The 24,237-nt window shown below is 54.9% G+C and overlaps 5 protein-coding genes and 1 non-coding gene across 6 annotated transcripts; 2 read left to right on the top strand and 4 right to left on the bottom strand.

Annotated features, from left to right (window-relative positions):
- Positions 1-1,708, top strand: BESB_009150 (18S rRNA biogenesis protein RCL1 protein; the record flags this gene model as incomplete). The annotated part of the gene is made up of 2 exons (XM_029359669.1): positions 1-1,206; positions 1,541-1,708. 2 exons carry the CDS (start codon positions 1-3, stop codon positions 1,706-1,708), a joined length of 1,374 nt encoding a protein of 457 aa, XP_029222582.1.
- Positions 1,709-3,347: 1,639 nt separating this feature from the next.
- BESB_009140 (PDI family protein) lies at positions 3,348-4,943 on the bottom strand (the record flags this gene model as incomplete). The annotated part of the gene is made up of 3 exons (XM_029359668.1): positions 3,348-3,734; positions 4,238-4,383; positions 4,811-4,943. The coding sequence occupies 3 exons, from the start codon at positions 4,941-4,943 to the stop codon at positions 3,348-3,350; spliced, it is 666 nt and encodes a 221-aa protein (XP_029222581.1).
- Positions 4,944-5,675: 732 nt separating this feature from the next.
- On the bottom strand, positions 5,676-5,747 carry BESB_011450. The gene has a single exon. It is a non-coding gene; the product is annotated as a tRNA-Ala (tRNA).
- Positions 5,748-6,345: 598 nt separating this feature from the next.
- Positions 6,346-8,930, bottom strand: BESB_009130 (uncharacterized protein; the record flags this gene model as incomplete). Its single annotated transcript, XM_029359667.1, has 4 exons — positions 6,346-6,638; positions 6,764-7,070; positions 7,585-7,854; positions 8,394-8,930. The coding sequence occupies 4 exons, from the start codon at positions 8,928-8,930 to the stop codon at positions 6,346-6,348; spliced, it is 1,407 nt and encodes a 468-aa protein (XP_029222580.1).
- Positions 8,931-10,224: 1,294 nt separating this feature from the next.
- Positions 10,225-13,100, bottom strand: BESB_009120 (uncharacterized protein; the record flags this gene model as incomplete). Its single annotated transcript, XM_029359666.1, has 7 exons — positions 10,225-10,793; positions 10,997-11,149; positions 11,461-11,565; positions 11,927-12,023; positions 12,199-12,248; positions 12,511-12,576; positions 12,740-13,100. 7 exons carry the CDS (start codon positions 13,098-13,100, stop codon positions 10,225-10,227), a joined length of 1,401 nt encoding a protein of 466 aa, XP_029222579.1.
- Positions 13,101-19,334: 6,234 nt separating this feature from the next.
- Positions 19,335-22,813, top strand: BESB_009110 (Brf1p family coiled coil protein; the record flags this gene model as incomplete). Its single annotated transcript, XM_029359665.1, has 8 exons — positions 19,335-19,490; positions 19,666-19,842; positions 20,250-20,475; positions 20,801-20,985; positions 21,285-21,371; positions 21,686-21,892; positions 22,063-22,227; positions 22,577-22,813. The coding sequence occupies 8 exons, from the start codon at positions 19,335-19,337 to the stop codon at positions 22,811-22,813; spliced, it is 1,440 nt and encodes a 479-aa protein (XP_029222578.1).
- Between the last annotated feature and the right edge of the window lie 1,424 nt (positions 22,814-24,237).

Raw genomic sequence — 24,237 nt, 5'->3', positions numbered from 1 at the left:
ATGACGTATCTCCAGTACGAGGGCGCTGCCTTCCTGCGGCAGCGGCTTCTGCTCTCGACGCTCACGGGTCAGCCGGTGCGGATTTCGAATATCCGGGCGACGGCGTCGGCGCTGTCAATGCCCGGTCTGCGGCCCTACGAGGCGTCGCTGCTTCGTTTGCTTTGCAAAGTCACAGTGGGGAGCAGTGTTCACGTTGACACTACAGGGACGGTGTTGACATACGTGCCTGGGCAGCTGCTGGGGAATGACGACGAGAGCCCGGATCGGCTGACGCACGCTTGCCACGCGTCGCGCGGGATTTCGTACTACTTGGAAGTCCTTCTCCTGCTCGCGCCCTTCTGCAAGAATCCGCTCTCGATTACACTCACAGGAGTCACAGACGGCGCGCCGGCCGACCTTTCCGTGGACTTGACGCGGTCTGTGACGGTGCCGACCCTCCAGCATCTGCTCGTTCTCGTCTCAAATCGCGGCGGAGGCGGAGGCGCGCCGGCGCTGACGTTTGACGTCAAGCTTGTTCGCCGGGGCTTCCCTCCGGCGGGCGGCGGCGAGGTGTCCGTACAGTGCAGCGGTGTGCTCGCAGGGGCGCTGCAGCCGTTTGCGCTCGTGGAGACCGGGCGGGTGAAACGCGTGCGTGGGGTGGCTTTTGCAGAAAACATGAGTCCGCTGCTCGCGCGTCGATGCATCAACCGCATCCGCCACGTCTTCAACGCCTTCCTCCCCGACGTCTGGGTCTACCTCGATGTGAAGAAGAAGGCCAAGAACGGCAAGAGCGTGGAGCAGCCGACAGCAGCGGCGGCGGAGAACAAGGCTCGGCGCGGCATGGGCGTCGCGCTGGTCGCCGAAACCATAAAGGGAAACGTCAAGGGTGCCGCGGCCTTTGCGCACTCGCAAGCGAGCGAGGAAGACGAGAAGCGAAACGACCAGGACGCCGCCGCCGCAGATGCCTACCGCGCCACGGGGAACTGCAAACTCGCGAAGCTCTTGGAAGCAGAGGCGAAGGAACTCCAGCGGAAAGGCAGCGCAGGCGACGCTAATGCGGCCGCGTCCAGCGAGGCAGGAAACGAACTCGGCGGATCCGAGCAGATGGGCGATGACGTCGCACACCGCCTTCTCCTCGAAATAATGCAGGGAGGAGTCGTGGATACCAATCACCAGTATATGGCGCTCCTCTTCGCCGCGGCAGCCGATGAACACCAGCCAAGCAAGGTAACGCCAAAGACGGCATGCAATGACTGGTTGTGAGGCCTCTTGTGACGCATGCGGAGTGCGACATCCCTCTACCGGAGCAAGAGCTTATGCCTACACATATGCATGCATATATATATGTATATATATTTATAGATGTGTGTACATATGTGTCTGCGCATGCGTCTGCGTATGTGGTGCATGCATGTGTGTCTGGCATTGAAGGCGGAGGGGCTTCTGGGATAGGTTCAAGCAGGATGAAGGTGTTCGCTGGACGGCTTGGCTGATTCAGCGCTGGAGAAACGTGTGCGTCTTTCCTGCCTTAATGTTTTTTTCTTGTTGGATGTTCGTGCAGCTGAGGCTCTCGCGTTTGACGCCATACACGACTCAGTTCCTGCGGCATTTGCGGGATTTTCTGGGCGTCACGTTTCACTTCGAGGAGAAGGCGGACTCGGAGACCCCCGAGGTTCTACTGAAGTGCGTCGGCGTCGGTCTGCGGAACACCGCCCGGAAAACTTTTTAAAGCGCGCAGCCGTTGCTCACAAAGAGACAGCGCGAACAGAGGCGCCTCGTTTTTGCGTTTGCGTTCGAGCCCGACGACGCAACTTGTTGAGGGAGAGGGCTGGCGCCGACATCTGAGGGACGCGGAGTGAAGCTGCGCCGTGAACCGGTCTTTCTACCGCTCTGGGAGACGTCAACATGTTTCCCCTGGTGAATCAGTGCCCCTGCGAGGCTGGGCTGTTTCGTGGCGCGGCCGTCCGTACTCATGCTTTTTTATGCCGAGACGAGGGCAGAATAGCTGCTTCCACAGCTAGAAAAGCGCTTTGCACACTTTCACGTAGACCAGTCTGCAGAACCTGTGTATGTGAGCCGCCACGACGAGGTACATTCGCACAGACAAGGACTCTGCCCAAGCCACTTTCGCGTCCTAGGCACGTCAACTGGATGCGAGGGTAGGATTGCGAAGTAAGGCGTGCGAACGTAGCAGAGAAAGGAAAGCCCAGTTTTCTCTCACGTTAAGCTATTCCTCGCCAGGCACTGCTACACTCTGGCTTTTGCTACTCACTCGTGATGCACTCGACACCGCTGGCTGAATACCACGGGTTGGTGTGCTTGCCGAAGCAATGTGGCACACCAGCACCCCTTTCAAAATGCGACATACTCCGCTCTTTAACAGCGCCACTGTCAAATTGCCGCACTGTTCTGTAGTTAAACCTGGGACGGAGACAGCAGACCCGCTCTCCTCCCTCAGCCGTGTCGCGAGCAGAATCGCCTGTACCACGAGGTTGGCGCTGTGGCACGCTGCGCGCGCAATACGTCGCGAGGGGGGGCTACCGCTGAGTTCTAAAGGTGTTCCTCCGTGGAAAACACGCGATGCGACGCCTGTCACGCGCGTGCTCGCTTGCCGTGACTAGGTCTACCCGCTGTGTACTGCTCAATCTGTCGTTCTGGTCGTCGTCAGCAAAATATCTATGCGGCGTGTGAGAGTGCCAGCGACTCAGTGGCACCCGTCATCGCAGTGGGCGGGGGAGTGGGGGGGGGGGCGTGGCAGCACGAATGAATCACTTCACTACCTTGGCACCGCCCTTGCTGTGACGGGCGCAGGTCGCTGGATGGTGACTGACTGAAACCCGGGGGCCAGGGCCCGGGAATCTACACGACGGCTGTGGTGTTCCCGGTAAGGTCAGAAAACAAAACTCGAGTTCAACACTGACGGCCGAGCTCGCGACGCATCTCTACACGCCACAGTTTCACAAGAGTCTCTGTTCTACGATCTCCCCTAAAACGTCGAGACGCATGGCGTCCCGACCCAAAAAGACCCGCTCTAGGCCGAGGTTGTTCCTTTCTTTTTTTTACTCACGCTTGGGTGGACTTGTGCAGGCAGATAAGAGTGAAGGGCACGCCGCGACTGCGCCCAGACAAAAGCCTGCAGGCCTCCACCAGTCAGGGAGCTGGCCGTCCTATCCCTAATCATCGCCGCATGTCCGCCACTACTCCAACTCGTCGTCGCCGCCCTTCGCGTTTGAATTCTACACAACAAGCCTAACCGACATACCGGGGGACGCTACCTCCCGAGCGGCACGCGCGGAAACTCTGCGCACGCCCCCCCCCCCCCCCCCCCTCCCCCTGGCTGCGAAACCCAGACAACACGAATGGAGTCCCTACTGCTGCTCGTGGTGAGTGCAGGGGTGGACGACGAAACGGTCCGAAGAGAACCGGGTGTTCCTCCAGTCCCAGCGGAGCAGCGCGCGGTCGCCCTCCTCGCGGCCGCTGCTCACGGGGAGGAACTGCGCCTCGCGGCCGTCACTGCCCACGACGACGACACACGGCACGCCGGTGCGACTGCCGTAGCCGTAGGCCGGGACCTCGTACTCCTTCATGACACGGAAGTGGCGCTTCAAGACGTCTGTCAACGGGTTCTCCAAGTCGATACTCAGCCACGGCATGTGCGAGCGATGATGCTCGAACGCCTGGCGATCCCGATCCAGACTCACAAAAATGACCTCGATCTTCTGGTTGGATCCCCCCTCATTGATCGTCCTGTAGAACTGAAAACACATACATGCGCACCGCGCAGAAGGACGGCTTCGCATGTACCGGCAACGTCGCACGCCGTAATATCCCATGGCGTCTTGGCGTGCATAATGTGTCTACGAGGAAACTGTTTTATCGAACACCCAGCGCGATTGAAAAGGCTTGCCGGCAGCATTGGTCTCTCCGCGGTGACGCTCTGCAGTTACCACTAGTGCGTCGCGTCTAATGCAGGGAGCTTCGAGTGCGACCAACAGCCGCGACCTCGGCTATCCAGCAACGAAAAACGCGCATAACGGCGTGTTTTTGTCTAGCCGCACGGTGGCGAGGCTCTCAAAAGCACCCGCACCGCCGCGCCTGTGGTGGCGGACTTGGAAACGGAACTGTGACAACAGAACTCTCACTACAACGGCGAAACGTGAAGACGGTCCACAACTCGGTCCCGAGCGCCCACTCAAACTCGCGTGAACTTCACACATCGGCAAGCTTTCTCCCCCCCTACCAAATCGCAACCACTTACGTTAAGCAGGAAAGGCAAGAAAGACGTGCACTTTGGATCGGCGCCGTCGGCGAAGTAGAGCGCGACGGATTTGCCCTTAAGATGCGACTGGGAAACGACTGTGTTGTTGCAGTTCTTCAAGCTGCCCTCTGGGAAGAGGATGAGGTCTGCAAAACACGGATACAAAGAAAAAAGTCACGCAGGGAGCATTCGAACCACGACGACCGCACCTCAAGACACGCTCTCTTAGTACTCGCACGCATGGCTTGACGTGCGGATATTGAGTCATCCGAGACCGCACGCGAATTATGCGAAAACTAGTGAAGGCCTCTGGGCACACCACTCGGACACGCCGCTGCGCCTCAGGACGCTGATATTGTACGTGGGAAAGCGACTCAGAAATATTTGAAAGCTTCGAGTCTCCGGCGTCGAACGGCCGAGCGCGTGGTCTCTGCCACCCGCCGGTCTCACGAACAAGCACTGCCCCGCGAAAGCGCTCTCCCGTGTTAGTTTTGCAGAAACGCGTGGTTTCCTAGCACTGCGTGAGGCAGTCGAACGGGTAGTCCTGGTAAGAACCGTCACTGCAGGACTTACCCATATCTGCGTAGTTAGGAGGCATCTGGACCTGGCCTTCGAATCCTTCTTTCTGCGCGTGGCGCAAGGCGCACTCCTCGCTAAACCTCCTCTTCTCCACATTGTAGGGGGAAGCGAACGCCGGGAACGCCATCTTGACGGGCGGTACGGAATACGAACTGCACAGGAGTGACGGTAAGCATGAACTGAGGCTGGTGAAAGCGGTATTGGAAGCCGCGCAAAGAAACGGATGGACACGGCGTCAAGCAAACGCGCGTACGCAGAGGGAACAAAAGGAAATGACCCTGGTAACCTTGCAAAAAAACTGAATCCGTGTACGGGATTTGACTGGCTGACTCATCTGCATTCACAGACGTCCGCTAAGTGATCCATGGCACCGCGGTGACGTGACTGGTTCGAGACTCCCGTGGCCAGCAAACCGCTCAGCGCAACGCTAGCCGCCACCCCTCCCCCCGCCAACTCGATGCCTGAACCGCGTGCGCACATGAGCGACCACCACCATCTAAGGACATCAAGAGGCTGCAGGGGCGGCTCGCCACGGTCTGAGGGACAACCAGTGTTGACGAAGCATACTGGTACGCTCTTCCGCGTCTCTATTCCGTGAAAACAGAGCGGAAGACGCTTGAGAAAATGCACTTGTTCTGCCTGGACCAGCTACGCAGGGTAACGAAAGTACTGCTAGTTGCACAGTCTCGGCGGCATGCGACCCAGAGCCACTCCGCACCGCCCAAGGGGACCCAAGTCGACGAGCTCTACGAATGGCAACTGCATCGAAATGTGAGAAATACTCTCTTTCTGGAAAGCAGATGCTACCTGTCTTCCGTACAAACCACCACATTACGAAATGGAGTTAGTGGGGAAACAATGGACTGATCGGGAATTGGACCCGAGACCTTTCGCATGCGAAGCGAACGTGATACCCCTACACCATCAGCCCGTGGTAAGTAAGCGGGAACGGCGAAGCGATCTCGCAGTGCTGCCCTGGAGCTCCGCTGGTTTTCTGTGCTGCTCATTGCAGTCAATCCGAGATTTTGCATAATTCTGGCTAACAGGGGAGTACAAAGATTCATGCAGAACGGACTAATCTTGTGACCCAAAGTGGCCGCCATGTTCCCCTCCGCTCCCCCCTGGGGAGTTGGCGTCCGCGGATCCGGTAGCTTAGACCGTGGCTCGTATGTGTCTTGATTAGCCCGCAGATAACGTGCGTCATCCTGCAATATTGCGAGTCGAACGTGTGGAGCCTAAAGGTCCCAGTAACACAATGGATCATTGTATATAACCGTGGGCGGGTTACGCTGACATTCATACGGAGCACTTAACCTATAGGGGGCACCATAGAACTGCTCGGAAAGAAGTCGTCCCGCCAGCACGAGCAAAAAGCAAGCGAACGCGGGCAGACTGGTTCAGACTCCTCTGTAGACAATCAGTAGAATCTGACTGATCCCTTGTATTAACATGGTACCCAAGAGAACCGGGCGCCCCTGTGCAAGGGAGTTGCCACGTGGTGGAGCCCCCGTTAATCTCAGGAGACAGTCTCAGCTGACAACAATAAAGTCTGGCAAGCCCCCCCGTAGTTGAATTTTGTACTTGATGGTGCCTAGCTTCAAACTTCCGTCGAGTCGGTCTTCCTGAAACCCCAGACTGAAATCTGTGTCTTTCGCCTTGAATCCTACACTGCCCCCCACCTCGCCGTTGTCGCCTCGCTCTGCTCCACCAGAGACCAGGGCGCCTGCCTTCTGGCTTCCGACCTCTAGTTTTGCTGAAACCGCGCGACTCTTCTCGTCTTTTGCATCGTTTTCCCACATTACAGTAAAATCGTCAAGCTGACCTGCAGACATCAGGGACGACCACAGCGCCAACGACAACTCGAAATCTTGTTTCTACAAGCATGCTCGAGTGCTACACTTTGGTACACGCAGGGAAAAAGTCTTCTATTGAGCGTGGTGAACACACCTTTCAAATGGATCCGGCGGTCGTCTGAATCCCTCGATGCTTCCAGGCGCCCCTTTGGCCCGAAAATAGACACGCCGTAAGCCAGTTCGGGAGGGTCTGCCTCCACTGTCATGCCCCTATCCTTGTAGGACACAGTCACATTTGTGGGTGCTGAAACGTCGCCTTCGAAATCGTGGCGAAGACGGACGCCCAGGTCGCCGATGGATAGCTTCTGACCATAAACTTTGTCGTCCGAGTCATAAAACGTCGCGACTTTGTTGGTGCCCGACTTTACGTCAACAGAAATATTATTTCCTCTAGCCGGAGTCTACAGCAAAGGCGACGGGGGAAAGAAACACAGTCAGTGTCCGCTAGAGGGTGGCCGCTCTCATGTGCTTTTGAGTCGTTGCCTCAATTCCGTCTTGTAGCTACTCGCTTCGAATGTGTCGCCTTCACTGAAAATATTGAAGTGCACCCTAGCGGTGGAAGCAGCACTTGTGTGCTGGGCGGTATGGTAATATGCAGCTATTGGCATCGTCGGATGTTTCTACGCACTCCTGCACTATGGTGAAAGACCCCGGGATCTTGTGCAGCGTGATTCACCCGTCGAACCACTTTTGTAGATTCCTGGGTCATAGACAGGCACGCTCGTCTTTGCAACCCTAAATGTCTATGAAGCGGGTGTAAGACTACACCGGAGCACAACAATAGCATCTGTAAATCTTGCCTCTTACGCTAGGTATTGCTGTACGTCTATGTTACGTCCGTTTTCTCATTTGCTACAAATCTATGCATTACACACAGGGACCGGCGTCTATTGAATTGGCTCTATTCTCTCTTACCGTGTCAAATCCTCTTTTGCTGTTTCGCACGGGGATGCGAATGAGCTTCGGTCTGCCTGTAGTAACCGTTACGACAGTGTCTTTCCATCCCACCGAAAACGCGGCCCGCTGCGGCAAGGGTGAGTATCCAATCTCAATACCACCTTTCCCGTTGACGATTCGCAGCGGTGTTGGCTGTTGCAGATCCAAGCCAAACTGTTTTCGAGCAGCCGCGGCTGCGAAACTTCTCATGGTGCCCGCCAGATCAACTTTCCAAAATGGCAACGCAGTCTGAGCGGAACAAGCGTAGCTGGGTGCAGGCTTTTGATGTGTTCTGTAGAAAATATGCAGCTGCTAATCGCTGAGGCGGGATCTTTCTTAACACCTTGCCTTCAGCTACAGGCGACAGACAGAACGAGAAATACTCCCCCAGTAGGAGTTTACACTCTTCTCGTCATGCTCGCTCTACGATTACTGCTCACGAACTGCCAGGCACAAACGCATGATCATACGCAGAACACGGGTCTACGACTGTGCCTCGGTCAGCAGCCTGGGGGTCGGGCGAGGCTCTGCCCGGCTTTGTCCTCTTTGCAACTACTAACGAAGCCTTATATATCGAGCACTGTTAGTCAGTGCTCACAATATATCTGCCGAAGAGGGCTGGACAACAACAGGCAGCCCGAAAACGTATCGCCGTACCCCGGTAGGATGAGGGTGCCACTTGTGAACCAATACGGTTCACGCTTTTTCGAGGGCAAATGGTCGTTCACTACTGTCAAGCAGGAACTCTTTACCAAGCGATTTCCTAAAAAATGCAAGAATGGGCTTACGGTAGCCAGGAGTCGGCCGTCCTTGTCCAACTTTAGATGGAAACCACTAGCAAGATATTGCGCAGGGTCTTTCTGGAAAAGTTCGACCATTCTCCACGATTCTTCGATCAATCTCCCATCATTCTGGAGTCGGACGGACTCCGCCTCTTCCATGATGATCTGTTCTATTATGTCACTTATTTGCTGGCTGTCATTTTTTGCGGTGGGGAACGACTCGCTCAGATCTCCCGCCTCATCGTCCTTGTCTGCGGTCCACGTTCCCACGGTTTCCACAACTTCCCCTCGGCGGGGTTTTCCATCTGGGTCCCGCTTGCTTTCATCGGCGCCATTTGCCCAACCGATCTGCTGGTTCGTTTCCTTGAGTCCACGCCGACCAACAACGTGGTCCAAGCCGGGAAAGATTCCTTGAACGTGATCCAAGCGGCGTAGCGTCTTCAATCGTTGATTATCGCTATGTAACCTCATGAGGGATGAAGGCTTCGCTGCAGCCCTCTGTAGCCCCGGAAACAAAACAGTGTTGACGAAGCAAAGAATCATAGGCGAGGTGCTGCACAGCACACGCATTGTGGAGGGGAACAAGCAATACATGAGTGTGTCCCCCCACCTGAATGTGTTTAACTTCCGCCGAACGAGTATGCAGCACAGACAAAATCATTGAGTAGCGGGCACAGCAAGCCTTCAGGGGCTGTTCCGCTCTTCGTCGATCATGTCGCTCCAATAGACGACTTCAATTGTCAAATATAACAAAATTTGCTATAAACACCACAAGAAAAAAATAATACAAGAGTCATGCTGGTTAAGAGGGCCAGTTAGCCGGGCGTGCGTTACGTTCCACGCGTGCTCGCGGGATTTGGCGTAGTCTCTGCGAGCCACGGGACGAGAAACGACCTCACTTACACGAATCATTCCGGAGTAAGCTCCACAAGGCTGGACTGACCGTTTAACTTATACTCTCGATGGTGCCTACCACAATACTTTGTCGGTATTGCCTCGCGCGTCCTTTCCAGAACGTGCACGCCGCTGCCGACTATCTGATCAGTCAAGCATTGATGCTAACTCACTCGAATCACCAAAGACCCGAACTCTTGCTCAGGACTTAGGCCTTGTTGGGTGCCCGTTTCCCCGTTATGGTTCAACAACCTTCGTCCCATGCTACAAAAGATATGCCTAAACCTACGGGGCACATACCCCGGTTTCCCAACTTGCTGACTGGCACTTCAGGGGAGATATCAGTCGGCAGAATGGCGCTGGGCTTGGGCTACGGAAAGTTTATTCGTTGCCTGAACTTGCCTTACGCGTTTGCTTTTCTGTACGAGCAGCCCAGGCAATGGCCTGGGCTATCGGCGGTGGAAGTTGCGTCCTACTGTGACAATAGCTTTGACCATAATTCGAGTGTTCGTTTAAAAGAAAGGATCTACGACAAGAAAGATACGACGACCATACATACTGGGGGTCACCCACCTCACCGAAGGAAGCGCAGTAGGGAGAAAAGGTATCGGGCACCCGCATGCTTCACGCGCCAGTCCCGTTCGCGAGCATTATTATTAAACAGCACATAGTCAGAGCTTTTGCCAGCATCTTGCTCCTCTCTATGGTTCCATGACACAAATCGCACCATCCTCAGTGAGCTTCAGAAACCATATGTGCTGGCATAAGGCCTTATGCTAGCGGAAGCCACTGGCTTCGGAGAATTTGCTGAGCCTCCTGCCCGCTTGTCTCTACAACTGTGTTTCATATTTCTAGAGCCGCCCATGCCACTGTCTTTTCGTGGAGAAGCGCCCAGCCACATGCTAGAACCGGTCCGCCTGCGGGAGTAATGCCGTGAGGTATACTAGAAAAACTGTGATCCAGCGGCTCTCGCCTCATAGAGGGCACCTTCTGGGGTGTGTCCGTTTCCTTCTTTTCCCTTGGGTTCAGGGTGACCTCCGGGCTGTTTCTCCCCTCTACGTTGGTCCCCTTCGAACTCTCTGTGGCTTGAGCCAAACACAAAAAGGTCTCCACGATCTGCTCTCTCTTTCAGCTTCCACGGTTCTCCGTGCTTCTCCTGCGTCCGACTTTCAAAAGAGGCCGCACTATGTTCTTGTTTTCTGGATGCGTGGGCGGCGGAGTCAGCAGCATCTCGATTTCCTGCTTGGGGTTCCAATCTTTGTGTCGGTACACCCCGTCTGAAAGGTTCCTCGTTTGCAAGAACGTTCTCTCGGCCTCTCGGGAGTTCGTCAGCAAAAGGCGGTTTCCGCCTGGTTCCCGGCCTGGAACGAGAGGGAATAATTTGCCGCGGTCTTCGCCACTCCTTGAAACTTCGCCGCATGCAGGCAACCACGATGGGTAGCGATATTTCTTCCCGGCTGAAGGCTTCCATGATGTCGTCGTAACTCTCCACAGGCGGCCAACAGTGGGAGTCTGGCACGCACAAAAGAGACAGCACGATGTACAGATAGAAGAAAATGTCGAGGGCGGATCGAGAACAAAAACTCGCGCATGTTTACTTGAAACACCGAAAGCCATCCCTCAATCCGCTCACACGCTGGTCGGCGCGTTGCGCGCAGCACGGGGCACGTCTTTCGACTGCCTACTCGGCCTGTGTGCTCCCTTCCCCTGCGTACCTGAGACCGCACCCTGCTCGTCCAGCTGAAAAGCGAAAAAGCATTCGTCGTGGCTCGTCTCTTGGTCTGCTCCTCGGTCTTCTCCATAAGATGCGTCTCGCCTCGAAAGCTCCGGCAGCAGACCAGGAAATCGGATCAAAGTTGGCCCGCCCGCTGCGACAGAGACAGAGGCCGCAGCAACGGCAAGCTGACAGGAAGAAAAGCGAAGCGACCCGCGCCACGAACCAGCTTGCCCTTTCCGCAGCGCGTGCAAACACCCCAAAAGTCACTCACACCGGCAAGAGAACACCGCGGCCGCTTCCTGGAGTGTCGTCTCTCTCGAGAGGTGCACCTTGAGGTAAAGGGCAACGACCGAAAGAAAGCGCACAAGCTCTACACGGTCCATCTTCGGAGAACCCCCGGTGTAGACCTCGGGGTCGCAAACGGCACGAAGAACTGTCCCGGCTGATGCGGCGAGCGCTCACCATCGTCCTGATGAATCCGAATGCCCAGTGCCTTCTCGTAGACGCGAATCTTCTCTTCCCACGCGAGCAGCGCGTGCTCCCTTTGTTTCTGAACCAGTCTGTACTCTGAAACGCACAACGCAGAAAAAGCAGAGAGGACAAACGTGTCGGGCCGAATGCAGGGCGCATCTGAAGGAACAAAGACGGGGGCCGTTGAACACAGGAGATACAGCACAGTGAGTATGCACCTCTTACACTCTGGTCGCGTCATTCAAACTTCTCGAGTCGCAAAGCCGCGTGGAGAAGACATGACGAGGAGACGCACGCCCCCGCAGAAGGTGGGATTTGTCTCATCGAGCCCTTCGCCTGAGCCCTTAGCGAGGTACGCAGATCCAAGAACACGTGGAAACCGGTACTGGAAGCTGCTTCCGCGCACCCGTCGCTGCTGTTGTATGGTGCCGCAACACCATGTGGAGAAGGAACTTGCCTGCGCGGGCGGCTTCTAGCGAGGCTCTCTCCTCTTCCCTGAACGCGTCTAAACTGTGGAGCTTCTCCGGCAGTTCCTGGAGCTCTTTGTCAATTGCCTGCCAAAACACGGAGAGAAAATCGACTGCCAAGCAACTCTCATCACAGAAAAACTTCAGTCGGTCTCCCGAGCAAACAAACCGTTCACCCCGGCAAAAGCAGACGGAGATGGCTCCAAGGAGGAATAGTACTCATGAGGTGGAGGCAGCTGTGCGCGCTGCAAGGCCGACATACCTTGTCTTCCTCTTTCAGCCGCTCGATCAGATGGAGGTTCTGCTGTCGCTCTGAGAACAGGAGACAAAAGGAGCCAAAACAAGAGGGAATGACAGATCTTGCTTCAAGGGTTTCCTAAACGTGAAGCGGGCAGAAAGCAGATAAGTGTACGCGTCAACGCTTAGCGCATGCATCGGCACGTCGCGAGCCTTGTTCTCCCGAGTGGCGGGAAGGAGATGAGTGGAAGTCGTGTACGTCTGTGCACTAGGGTTGCACCATCGGAGCGCCCCCGTCGTCAATCTGCTCTGTTTCGGGCCGCCGGCTTTTACTCACTTCTTGCGAAGCCCCGGGCATTCTCTCGCATCTCCTCAGCCTCCTCGACGAGTTTCCGGATAGCATCTGGATGCAACGCATGAATCAAAAGAGAAGACGTAAAGCGGAGAGCCAATTGCCGACATACAAGCTCTTTCAGAGGGACACACGGAGCTACACAGGAATGCGGAATCGCAAAGAAATCGACTGGCCGTTTCATCCGCTGTGCTGCAAGTCGACTAGAGCGCACCTGCTTTCGGCTGAAGCTGCTCTACGGTCTCCGCGAGGCGCTGGGCGTCGCTGTTAATACACCGGGTGACGTCCCTTCCTAGCGTTTGGAATAGCGCAGAAGCTGTGTCTCTCATTAGCTGGAGCTGGTGACACCGAACTCCCCGCTGTTCTTTCCGCTGCAGCGAACCCTCTGAAGGAAACTCCCGCCTGCTGTAGGATGCAGTTGCTACGGGCGAGCCACGCTCGTGCGAGAGTCCTGCATGCATTTTTGCGTCGGTTGGATGGAGATGCCGCTGTGGCGTCCGCACGGGTGAGGACGGGTCGTTGCAGAAGTCAGATGAGCAGGAAGAGGCGTCGTCTGCGCTCTCGTTCCCCGCCATGGTTGCGCACGAGAATCCTGCTCTTGCACGAGATTAGCGTGACCTTCAGAGCGTATTTCGCGTCGACGGGATAGATGTTGTCAGCACAAGGCACAAAAACAGCATTCCAGTGGCCTATTGCTTCGTGCGTCTCCTGGTTTGGGTGCTGAGGCATACCATGCTCGGCGATCCGGATGGCTTCAGAAGGGGCACGAGACAGAACGAAGAGGCAACAGATAAAGGTGAGGAAGGTAACGATGCAGGAAAATTGCAGTGCGAGTCGGGAAGGTGCGTGCGGAGCCAGTCATGGCTTGCGGCGAAGAGCTTTGGGTTCTCTCTACGCGAACAGGCCAGTGTATCATCATGGAGGACTGGCCGCCGGCCGGCGCGTTGACTGAGGAGGGGTGTCGATACGAGTCACCGGAGCCATAACGCACGGTTAGCCGTGTACATGTGCGTATGGAGATTTGAGCGGCAGTCACCCCTTTTAGGGAACTCGAACGACCGCTTTTCGGATACCGCATGCACTGAATTCAAACCAGGGTGTCTTGAGTCAACAACAGGACGCTGGCGCACACAGAGTACCACAGCTGCTCCCTATGGAGCCACTGTGACGGCACCCTAAAACCCTGAACAAAAGGTGGGAAACGAAGCGCGGGATGCCAGCTGTAGGAGAATAGGACCTGACCAACAAACGTTGCAGAAAGGCTGGATGATCCGCTGTCTCTTGAACAGAGAGGAGCGGAGAACCACTACTTGCATGTTCAGCGGAGACACTATTCGAGTTCGCATTCCATCAGCAGCCACGACCATATGTTACCCAGTAGCTTACACCATTTGCATGATTAAATAGAATCCGGTAGCACATAACAAACGTAGTTCTTTAACAAGCCCTGTACCAGTTCACTACAATTGGCAAAGGCCACTGGCGGGCACAGACGCTGTCTCGCCCCAGAAATAGGGGGGGTGGTGCAACCCCACCACCGAAGAGTGAGCGGAAAACGACAGAGCGCTCAGAAACAACACACAGAGTACTTGTTTTACATGATTTTCCGACGACGAAGACAAAGAGAGACTAGATAACGTAGGACTGCCTAGCCTTTCCTGCCTGGCTTCGGACCAACTACCGCGCAGAGGTCACTCCTGGTAGCACAGCGCGCTGGCGACGCCCGGACAGCGTAACGGCGACTACGATTTTCTCAAGAAGTTTTTCATTATTTCACGTTTCCAGTCCTGATTGGTCGCGCCCGGCTTTGCTAGACTTCGTCATCCTCCGACTTATTTGTTTTCGGAACGTTGCTTTCTAACATAGCGACCCTATGAGTGCGAGTGAATTGTGGTGCCATACGCCACGCGGGCGTTCACACATCGCCCTCCTGTCTCAGCTAGAGTAGGTGGCACTGTGGCTTTTTACTCCCGTATTGAGGTACAAAATCCTACGTATTACGCTTGTGCAGCTGTAGATATATGCGTCCGACCACTATATGAGGATGCCACCCCGCGTAACAGGGAGTTCCTCCCCAAGTGACCGTGTGCTCCTAGTCGCAGAAGCGTAGGGCTCTTACGTGTTGTAGGTACTTGGCTTGGAAATACCTAACGGACGAAATTGATTGCGGTAAAACAGGCAGATGCTTTGAGGAGCATTTATGGGAAGAGTCCCGCTTCAAACTCCTGAGTCAAGGTGTTTTTACGCTCATAGATACCCACCACACTGAAGCGAAGAGCGCGTCGACTTCGTTCATGTATTTTTTCGGAAAAGCGTGGGAAGGTACCGCTGTGTCTGCACTATGCAAACGGTTCTCTCCAACTGGCAACGCCCGAAGATCACACGGCGAGGCAGCATTCCGAGGTAATTGATCTAGCGGTTTCAGTGCTTGGGAGAAGCCAACGTCTCGAGGCCCTTCGGAAAATGGAAGTGGCCCGCCTTAAAAAAAAAAACTGACGTTGTTTACTCGTCTAGGCTAGGCCGCTATTTTTTCAGCGGTGTTCTGCACCCGATCCGGCGTACACTTCTCAGTTGCCGAGGCGGTTCAGAATTACAACTCTTGAGATACGTTTTTGTGCTCATCTTGTGCGTGATGGAGAAAGTGACAGCTGGATACGTTAGTGATGAACGTCTACGGCAAGTTTGCAGTAGACGCTTCGCGGTGAAACGTGACTACCACCGTGAGGACCAAAGTTCACATTCTGAAGATATTTGGCTTGTAGGTGAGCGAGGCCGACAGAGCGGCCATCCCAAAGGAATTAGCATGTTGTGCGGGTTTCATTGAAGACTTGAGTATGTTTCGAAGAAAAATGGAGGCCTCGTTGCATGGAAAGTAGCATGTATACCCACCCCCCCCACCAGTTTCGCCAGTCTTCTGCACTTTGGAACGGGAAAACAGCGGACAGAACCTATGCCTTGGCCGGCGCAGGTATCGGAAAAGTCTGCCGATATGGGTCAGAGTCAAGCTAGGCGTTCCTCCCAAAGCCATCTTGCTTTGGGTTCACTGCGGAGCAACGTGTGTTCGCAAAAATTAGGCGACCAAGTCATGTGACCCATGTTGTGGTACTCCGTGGTCAAATACAGAGACGCAGATCCAAGGGATTGCAGCACAGGGCTCGGACTTGAAAACGCACTGCAACCTGCCTCTTCCTCTAAGGAGTCATCTTCAGTATTCTAGGAACTATAATGTCTTTGTTTATTCGATTTGAGTTATACAGTTCTGGATCGCGGATCATTTGTTCTATATCCACAATAGTTATCATCTTAACTATGCTCCCCCACTGGACTGCTTAAGACAGCTAAAACCCATTAAAAACCGGTGGTTTGTTAGTATTTATGTTATCGGAGTTATCTGGGTGCGATAATTCAATCAAACCAGAAGAGATCATGACATTCACTTTGGTAGTCGCCTTCTTCATGTTAGTTTGTACAGAATACGTAGGACTATCTCTTTATATTAATGATAATGCATTTGGTAGTGGACTTTTCGTCTTCACTGGTATACATTTTTAGCTGTCTTAAGCAGTCCATGGGGTGGTGGTGTACTGCAATCATAAAGAACTTGGTTGTCTGTATCTCAGCACTTAACATGATTGTCATGAAAAGCACAAGAGAACTTGGTTCCGGTAAGCAAAGACCTTCAAGATCTAAACCAGTAGTCCAACTCGTAGTATATACTCTCCAGAAAGCCCAAGACAGAGAACTGGATTGGATACCCAGGGAACTGTGCTCCCATTTTATCGTTATTATCACATTATAAGTAGCTATCGTCTCTGTACAAATGATCCGCGATTAGCAAAGCATAGTTAAGATGATAACTATTGTGGATATAGGGGACTAAATCAATAGTTATAATGACTACGGCTTCCAAGCAAACATGATTACCGTGATACTGAAAAAGCTGATAAATAATCCCGTCTCAGAGATGATCACTCCAAGTACACTCAGTTTGTTATGGAGAGACACTCACGAGCCCAAAACCGTAACTTCGTACTCTCAGTGGTTTGCGATAGAACCATAACACAATGATCTTTACACAGTTCAACCCTGTATTATAAATTTCAGTAGATTCATGTCCTTGTCGTCTATATAAATCTATTAATGCTTGGACTACTGGTCTAGATCTTGAAGGTCTCTGTTTACCGGATCCAAGTTCTCTTGTGCTTTTCACGACCATCATGTCAAGTGCATTAGGTATAGTGGTATCCGCACTTAAAGTAGCCTTCTATCCTCATATGTTAATGACCGATGCTAAATGTGTATCCTATCTAATCGGTTTAATACGTGAATACGTACCAAATCGCGATTATGTGCGCCCACTCTGTGATCCGGCCCACGACAGGGGAGCAGTGCCAGCCCTGTAATTTCCTCCCTATGAATGACACCTGTGTGTTCCAGCCTCAGTTCTGGCCATGTGGCAGCGCGCGGCATTACCCATTTCTGAGGCACCTGCTCCTCCATGGGGGCCACTGTCAGCCTACGCCGCGCTACCGACGGCGCTCCAGTCAGTCCTTTGCCTTACGCCGTCCCACAGCTCTATTCCAATGAAATAGTATAACATTGGCCCCGAATTCTTCATGGATGAGGGGGCCTCTCTCATCGTTCTGCTGCCGGAAACTGTACGGTGCTGTGAACCTTGTGTATCCGCATGCACGCGGCGGCATTGCGGACAGGTTGGGCATGGAGCACACGGACCCCACGGACTCCTGTGGCGCTTGTAAATTACCACAAGGCGCGCGCTTGCGAGTTGGTCGGTGAGCAATCATAGTTACAGTTGGCGCTGACCTGCTGTGTCAACGGAGACTCGTTGTCAACTTTGCGAGTTGTTCAGCTCCATGCGTCACAGGAACTGGTCGCCACACCGTCGCCAGCCCACACCATACAGCATGATTGCGCTACATACACCCGCGTACGTGCTTCGTTCCGTGGCCAAATACTCCTTCTGAGTAAAGTTCTAGCGTCACACACCCGCAGGAAACGGGCTGCGAGTCGGCCGTTACCCACCGCATCCTGCCGAGCCGTGCGTATGCCGGAGGCGGCTGTTTTCCGCTTAATGAACAACGTGTCTGGTTGGACGCACCACAGACATGCAGCTCCCTGTCCCCACTTAGCTCAGGGATGTGACAGTCAATTCCTGTGGAACATAATATTGAACAAGTTGCATGACTGAATTTTTTTGACACACTTGGGCTCGCCGCAGAAAAGACAGCAGCCATGCGTTTCCCAGTATTAGGCGACCCGCTTTGCGATGACTCCATCCACCCCAGTTCGTGAGCGCGCGCACTTTGTAGGACTGAGAATTGAGAAGTCTCCGTGTTGTTCCAGCGGTTGTCGCCGGGGGGCGGCACACGGGGGTACAGCCCGGTATACGCGCTGGGAAAAAAGATGCAAAAAGCAGATGGACCGCGCCTGTGATGTGCCTGGGCAGTCGCGCGCTGCTGGTGTCTCAAACCCTTCCTCGCCATCCTGGATCGCACCCCCACTGCTGCCATTTCGTTCAAGTTTTCTCATCTTCTCTTGACAACGACCAAGGCGATTCGCTCGAACCACAGGACGACGGCATTCACAGAGAACCGTGAAGGACAACCTTCGTGTGAGTCAGCACCGAGTGCACGCTGCTTCCGGCACTTTTTGTGGACCCGTTCTCCGCAGACCTGTCTCTCTCATCGCAAATGCGTTGCCTTTGCGATTTCGCTTGCTTTTGGCCTTGTCTTCCGCGATTTCTCCTTTGTGCTGCGTGGATTTCAGACGTACAGGACGGAACTGCCCGTACAGTTCTAGAAGGTCTGTTCATCTGGCTGCATACTATTCCATTGCTACGTTTGCCAAAGCGGGTGCCGTTAACACAGGGAACGTCGGGGAAGTCCTTTCATCGCCGTTTACCCCTATTGCAAGAGTTATTCCGTCCAGCGAAGTGGTGCGTGGACCCCACTGAGGAGTGGGCGTGGGCGGCAAAAGCTGCAAACCGTCTTCGGTGTCACTTCACTCCGCCGCCCTTGTCCTGTCGGCGGAGACCTGTTTGCGGTGGCCCGCCGTTTTTTCAAGCGCCTGAGCAGCGACATCGTGGTGTATCGTTGCGGCAGCGCCGTGTGTCTCTCCGGTTTGCTTCGGTTCACATCTGCCTTTTGTTTTTTCTCTCTCGTGTAGACCACTCCTGTGGTTGACACTCAGTCCCGACCACGGATGCCGACTGTTCTTTTGTGCGGCGAAGAGAGTGCCTAGAATTCTTTGACACCTCCTCACTTTGCCTGTCCGCTCCGAGTGCCGTGCTGTCGGTGTATGACGCGTAAGCGTGGAGAAACGCGCCTCGCTCCTACGTCTTGGAGGCGGCGGGACGGAAGCCCGCGTCCAGTCAGACAGGAATGCTGGGGTTCCGGAGTGGACTAGTGGACTATCCCTCAGGCTGTTTTCAGCACGCATTACGGGTTCTTCGCGGGCCGTCCCTGCTGCGACGAACGGCTTTGGCTGAGTGCAAGTTCTCTTGGTGTGCGGCTGGGACCCTTTTCGTGCATGCGAGTGTGTGTACACGGGTCATGGGTTTCGCTTCCGTGGCGTGTGCTGTTTGCTTGTGTTCAGACTTCTCTGGGAGAGCTAAAATGCTGTAGCAGAGCACATGCGGCGCAAGCCTTCCAACAGTCAGTTTTTCCCGTTCGAAGAACGCGACGGTGGCCCGTCGCATTTTGTGCCGCTCTCTTCTCTTGACTTAAAAGTTTGTCTCGATTCGATTTCTCTTCAAACCGTTCCTCTCTCTTGACGGGAACTCTACCAAAATGGCGAACGCTGCAATTGAGAAAGTCACCCCCGCGGTGACTGGCAAGAAGGAGGCGAAGGACAAGCTCGCGCCCGTCCCCAAGCCGAACGAAAAAGAGTACAAGGGCCGCATCGATGCCGAAACGAAGGCCATCGATGAAATCAAGGCCAAAATCGTAAGTCTCGCACCGCAAGCTGCAGTAGCTGGCGCGGCGCCTCGAGCTAGCACGGCCTGCGGAGTTGCCGTCGCGGTGGATGCGGAGTCTTCTCAGTGTCTCTCTGTACCCTCAAGATACATCTGCAGGGAGCCCCATGGGAGAAGGACGTTTGCTCTTTTCTTTTTTTTTGCAGAACGAATTGCAGCAGCGCATCACGAGCATGATCGGCGGCCGGGATGAGTACAACCGGAAGAAGCAGGAGATGCGCGCGCGGCTGGACGAGCTGCAGGTCCAGATGGACAAATACGAGGGCGAGAGAAAGAAGCTCATTGAGGCGATTGACTCGCGCCAGAAAGAGGGCCTCGAAATGGTCAGTCACCCAACCCGCCGCCGCCGGCTGCGACGCAAGGTTGCAAAGCAAAGGCCACACATCTCACGGGTGTCCCGCCCTCCATATATATAAATATATACATTTGTATATGTGTGTCCACCTGATGATCAGGGGTCTGCTTCTGTGGATCTCGGGCCTCCGTCTCAGTATTCCGAGCTCGGAGTGAGTCTGCGTCGCTTAAACGCATGCGCGGACGTGTCCTGTGGACTGTGACTGCCTCACGGCTCCACGTAGCCTCTCTCTCGCGTACACCAGCGATCGGCATGTGCATCTAACGCACAGACAGGAAGGTAGAGATGCGGAGGGGAGGCCGAGTTCCGCTTGTGGCTTCACATGATATGTCGAGAAACGCCGTCGCGTGGGTGTGTTTGCGCGTTGGTTTTCAGAAGCAGAGCGTCCAGGACATGAGGCGCAAGCTCGGCTTCTCGACGACAGAAGAGATCGACCGTCGCATCGCGGCTCTGGAGCACTCAATGATGACGAGCACGCTCACGCTGAAGGAGGAGAAGAAGCTCTTGGACCAAATCAAGCAGCTGAAGCACAACCGACCGCTGGTCGGCAAGTTCGCGGGGCTCGAGGCCGGCGCGAGCTCCTTCGAGGAAACCTCCGTGGGTAAGTGAAAGAAAATCCACCTCCGCAGCTCACAGCTCTCGCAAGGAGGCACCAGCGAGGCTGCACAGCTAAAGCCACAGTGTCACGGGTGTCCCACCCTCCTCATACAAATAGATATATGTATATGTATGTAGATATATATATGTATATGTACATATATATACATATATACACAAGTGTATGTATACTCACGCGCAGATATATATACATATATATATATATATATATGCACGTGACTATCTGCCAGTTCGTCTCGGCGAGTCTCGACTTTCTCATGGCCATTGCTCCTTCTGTACGTTTCGTCTTTGCGTGCCTCCCTCGGCAGTTCCCCTGCGCGCGATGCTGGATGAGGCGCGGACGAAGCTTTTGGAGTTGCGGGCGATGAAGCGCGAAGAGCAAGAGAAATACTTTACACTCGTCAAGCAGCGCCAGGAGGCTACGGCCCCGGGTCGCGAGCTGATCGAGGAGCGAGACAAGCTTTCCAAGCAGATGACTGAGCACATGATGAAGGTAACTGCGACTGAGAGTGAAGGCATGCCTGTGCTTTTCTGTAGCGCGGCACCCAGAGATGCGCGCGGATATCCTCCTACAGCAGGGATCTAGAACGGAGAGATCGTAGCTAGACCTTCCGCGCGTCCGAAGACTCCTCAGTTCAGCGCAAGGATAGGCACTGAGCGAAGCGGCCCTCCACGCGCCTTCTCGCGAAAGGCAGGCGAGGGAGGACTTGAAGCCAGGGGGAGGCGGAAGACGGAGTGAGTCATCAAACATGAGCAATCGATAGAGCGGATCTGCATGTGGCCTGTCTGCAGCGCCGCGAGATACAGGACGAGTACAAGAAGGAGAACTGGAAGTACCAGGCGTACCTTGCTCAGCAGCGCCAGGAAAGGAACGAGAAGGTGAGAGGACTGCCGCGCATGTGTACAGGGCTCTTTGCGTGGGGCCGCCTCGGAGTCGCTCTCCGTGCGCTCCCGATTGCCTAAAGCTGGCTGTGGAAGAAGCCCTGCTGGAACTGACTCCCCACTCTCTACACACATCAAAAAGGGGGGAGAGGGGGGCTGTAGTCTCGTGTGTGCGTCGCCAGGTAGCCGAGCTCCTTTGCGCGCCGCTGCCTAGCCAGTTCGAGTGTTGGTCTTTGCCCTCGGCGATGCGTGGCTGACGGTCTTCGCATCGCTTCACTGGAAGGCCTCGCGCTGTTTTTTTTTTTTTAAAGATGAAGGAGGAGCGTATGCGCCGCCAAGTCGAGCAGGAGCGCGCGAACCTGGAGCGTCAGCTCGAGATGGTTGACGAGGAGCCAGTCGACGGCGAGATCGTCCTGCTCACCCAGACCATCGCCTACGTGCAGAAGATCATCGATGATCACAAGCAGCAGACGCAGGAAGACTCCACCGCCAAGCAAGAGAAGAGCGTCGTCGAGGCGGTGAGTGGGGATCTGAGGAGAGCTTTTTTTGCACTCGCGTGCGTGTATTCCTAAATGTGTATGGCCTGCATCTGCATCGTTCTTGGCTTTCCGTGGCCGTGAATGCACTGGAGAGTCTGGAGAAGACCTCCGCACACCGGGTAGATTCGCGTGTGTTTTTTGCTCCGCAGCCGAAGGGCGACGGCGTGGCGCTCTTGCCAAAGAATCAGCGAGAGGAGGAGTACTTCTTCGCTCCGAAGGCGATGAAGAAGAAGAATGACGGCGGCATCAAGAAGACCAAGCCCAAGAGCATCAAACACGATATCGGCACGCTGCTGTACTTCGAGCAGTGCGGAGTAAGGTCTCTGTGGAGATTGTGGAGACGTACCTTGTAGCCACTCCTTCGTAGCCGGGAAGCATGGTCTTCGGGGCCCTAGCTAGCTCTCTATCTCATCCTATGCACCTGTACTATTCACATGTATATATATATTTTATAGATATGCATGTACATAGAGGTATAGATATTTAGATGTTTACATACATGCATGAGGGTTCAGGGTAGCGGTAGATGCGTGGTTCCTGGGCGTTTCCATCCCCGCGGGAGCCCCGTGTGATGACTCCACATGCATGTGTATCTTTTTCAAGTTCAGCTGTGGAGTGTGTTTAGTATGGTTTTTGTTTCTGTGTCTGTGTTTTTTCGCTCAGGTGGCTGCGCCAGTCTTCGAAGCGGACCTCGAGCCATGCATGAAGCTGCTGGAGGAGAAGCTCGACGCGGCGAAGGCGTTGCAGGCGACGAAGGCCGCCCGCGTGGAGGCGCGCCGGCAAGAGATCCAGAAGGAGCTGGATGCTATTGACGCGCGCGCCAACGCGGGCCTCAACGGCGCCGAGAAGCGCGAGGAGGGCGAGGATGAGGCGAACGGCGAAGAGGAGGAGGCTGAGTAAGGGAAGCTGTAAGCGCCTGAGGCCGCCCGGCGGAGCCTGCAGAGCGCCGAAGCCAGAAGAGGGGGAAGCAGCGGGGGGGGGGGGGGGGCGAGGGGGGGGGGAAATGCGGTGGCCACGGACGCGGGGTGGCGGAGATAAGGAGGCTGAGAGAGAGAGACGTAGCCTACAAGAGAGGCCTGCTTCGTGTATCTTCTTCTCAAAGAGAGAGATGCTGGCGGACAGCGCGAAGCGGCAGGGCTCTCTCTCTTTGGCGCTTTTGGCGTGCCTCCTCTTCTCGCTGTGCGTCTTCCTCGGCCTCCTCCCTCCCGCGCAGCGTTTCTCTCTCCTCTCCGTTGTCGTGTTGAGTCTTTCGTCGGTCGTTTCCTCCGCAGCGGCTGCGCCGTCCGTCTCGTGGCTGTTTGGCCTCTCCGGTTCATCAGGGCGGCGACGTTCGCATGCAGGTTGTCCTTATGGGGCGAAGGCCAGAAAAGAAGAGAACAAAAGGGAGGGAGAGGGACTAAGACGTTTTCTGTCGTGGGCGCTTGGTGGGAGTACGGGAGGGGGGAGAGAGAGGGACGCGCAAAGTCGACTTTGCTGAAGCGAGAGAAGCGATTGATCTGCTTTTTGCGTTGAAACCCTAGCAGACCAATGTATGTCGGGCGCGCGTGTTTTTTGGGCGCCCGGGGATGTTTGTAGTTTTTTCAGTGGATTGCTCGGTCGTTTTCTGTCCAGGAAACGACGTCCCATCCAAAACCTGAAAAACCATGGCTGTTTTCTGCGCTCTTCACGCCCATCATCAACTTCGTGCGAACCTCTGTATTGGGTATACGCGAGCATACGTGTATGTACTTTTATCCTGCATTTCATCTGCATGCAGAGGCGCAGGGAAGAGACACAGAACCCGTGCTCACCCCCTTGGGGAGGGCAGCCACGACGTCGACAGCCTGCGAGGCGGAAACTGCGCTGACAGGCTTTCCACCTCGGTTTCGATATTTCGCACTTCTCTTTGAGGGAATCTAGAATTATCTTTGGAGGCACTCCGCGTGAGTAGTATATGCGCCACCGCTGCTGTGCTTAACACTGGAATCAGTTTTTTGCACACAGGGGGGGGGAGGGGTGGGGAACGGCGTTAGGAGGAAAAGCAAACGCGCTGCGCTGCAGCAGAGTTCGTCGACGAGAGGATGCAGAATACTCTGCGCATTCATGTCCGCTTCCGCCCTAGAATGCATCGAGTCGTCCTCCCGCTGTCGCCCGAATGCAACTGCCGCTTGCTCCTGTTGCTTGGCGAAACGTTCACTGCGAGAAAAGCTTTTCTGACCGCCCATTCAGCGAACGAGTAAGCGTCTGCGCGTTAGTTTCACATGGCGCACAGCGCGTCTCACTCCTGCGAACCCCGCCACGCTGTGGGAAGTGGCGCGGAGCTTTTTTGCCAAACTACGGAAAGG

Source organism: Besnoitia besnoiti, chromosome I (assembly GCF_002563875.1).
Source record: "Besnoitia besnoiti strain Bb-Ger1 chromosome I, whole genome shotgun sequence".
Lineage (NCBI taxonomy): Eukaryota > Apicomplexa > Conoidasida > Eucoccidiorida > Sarcocystidae > Besnoitia > Besnoitia besnoiti.
This window is presented reverse-complemented; position numbering and strand designations above follow the sequence as displayed.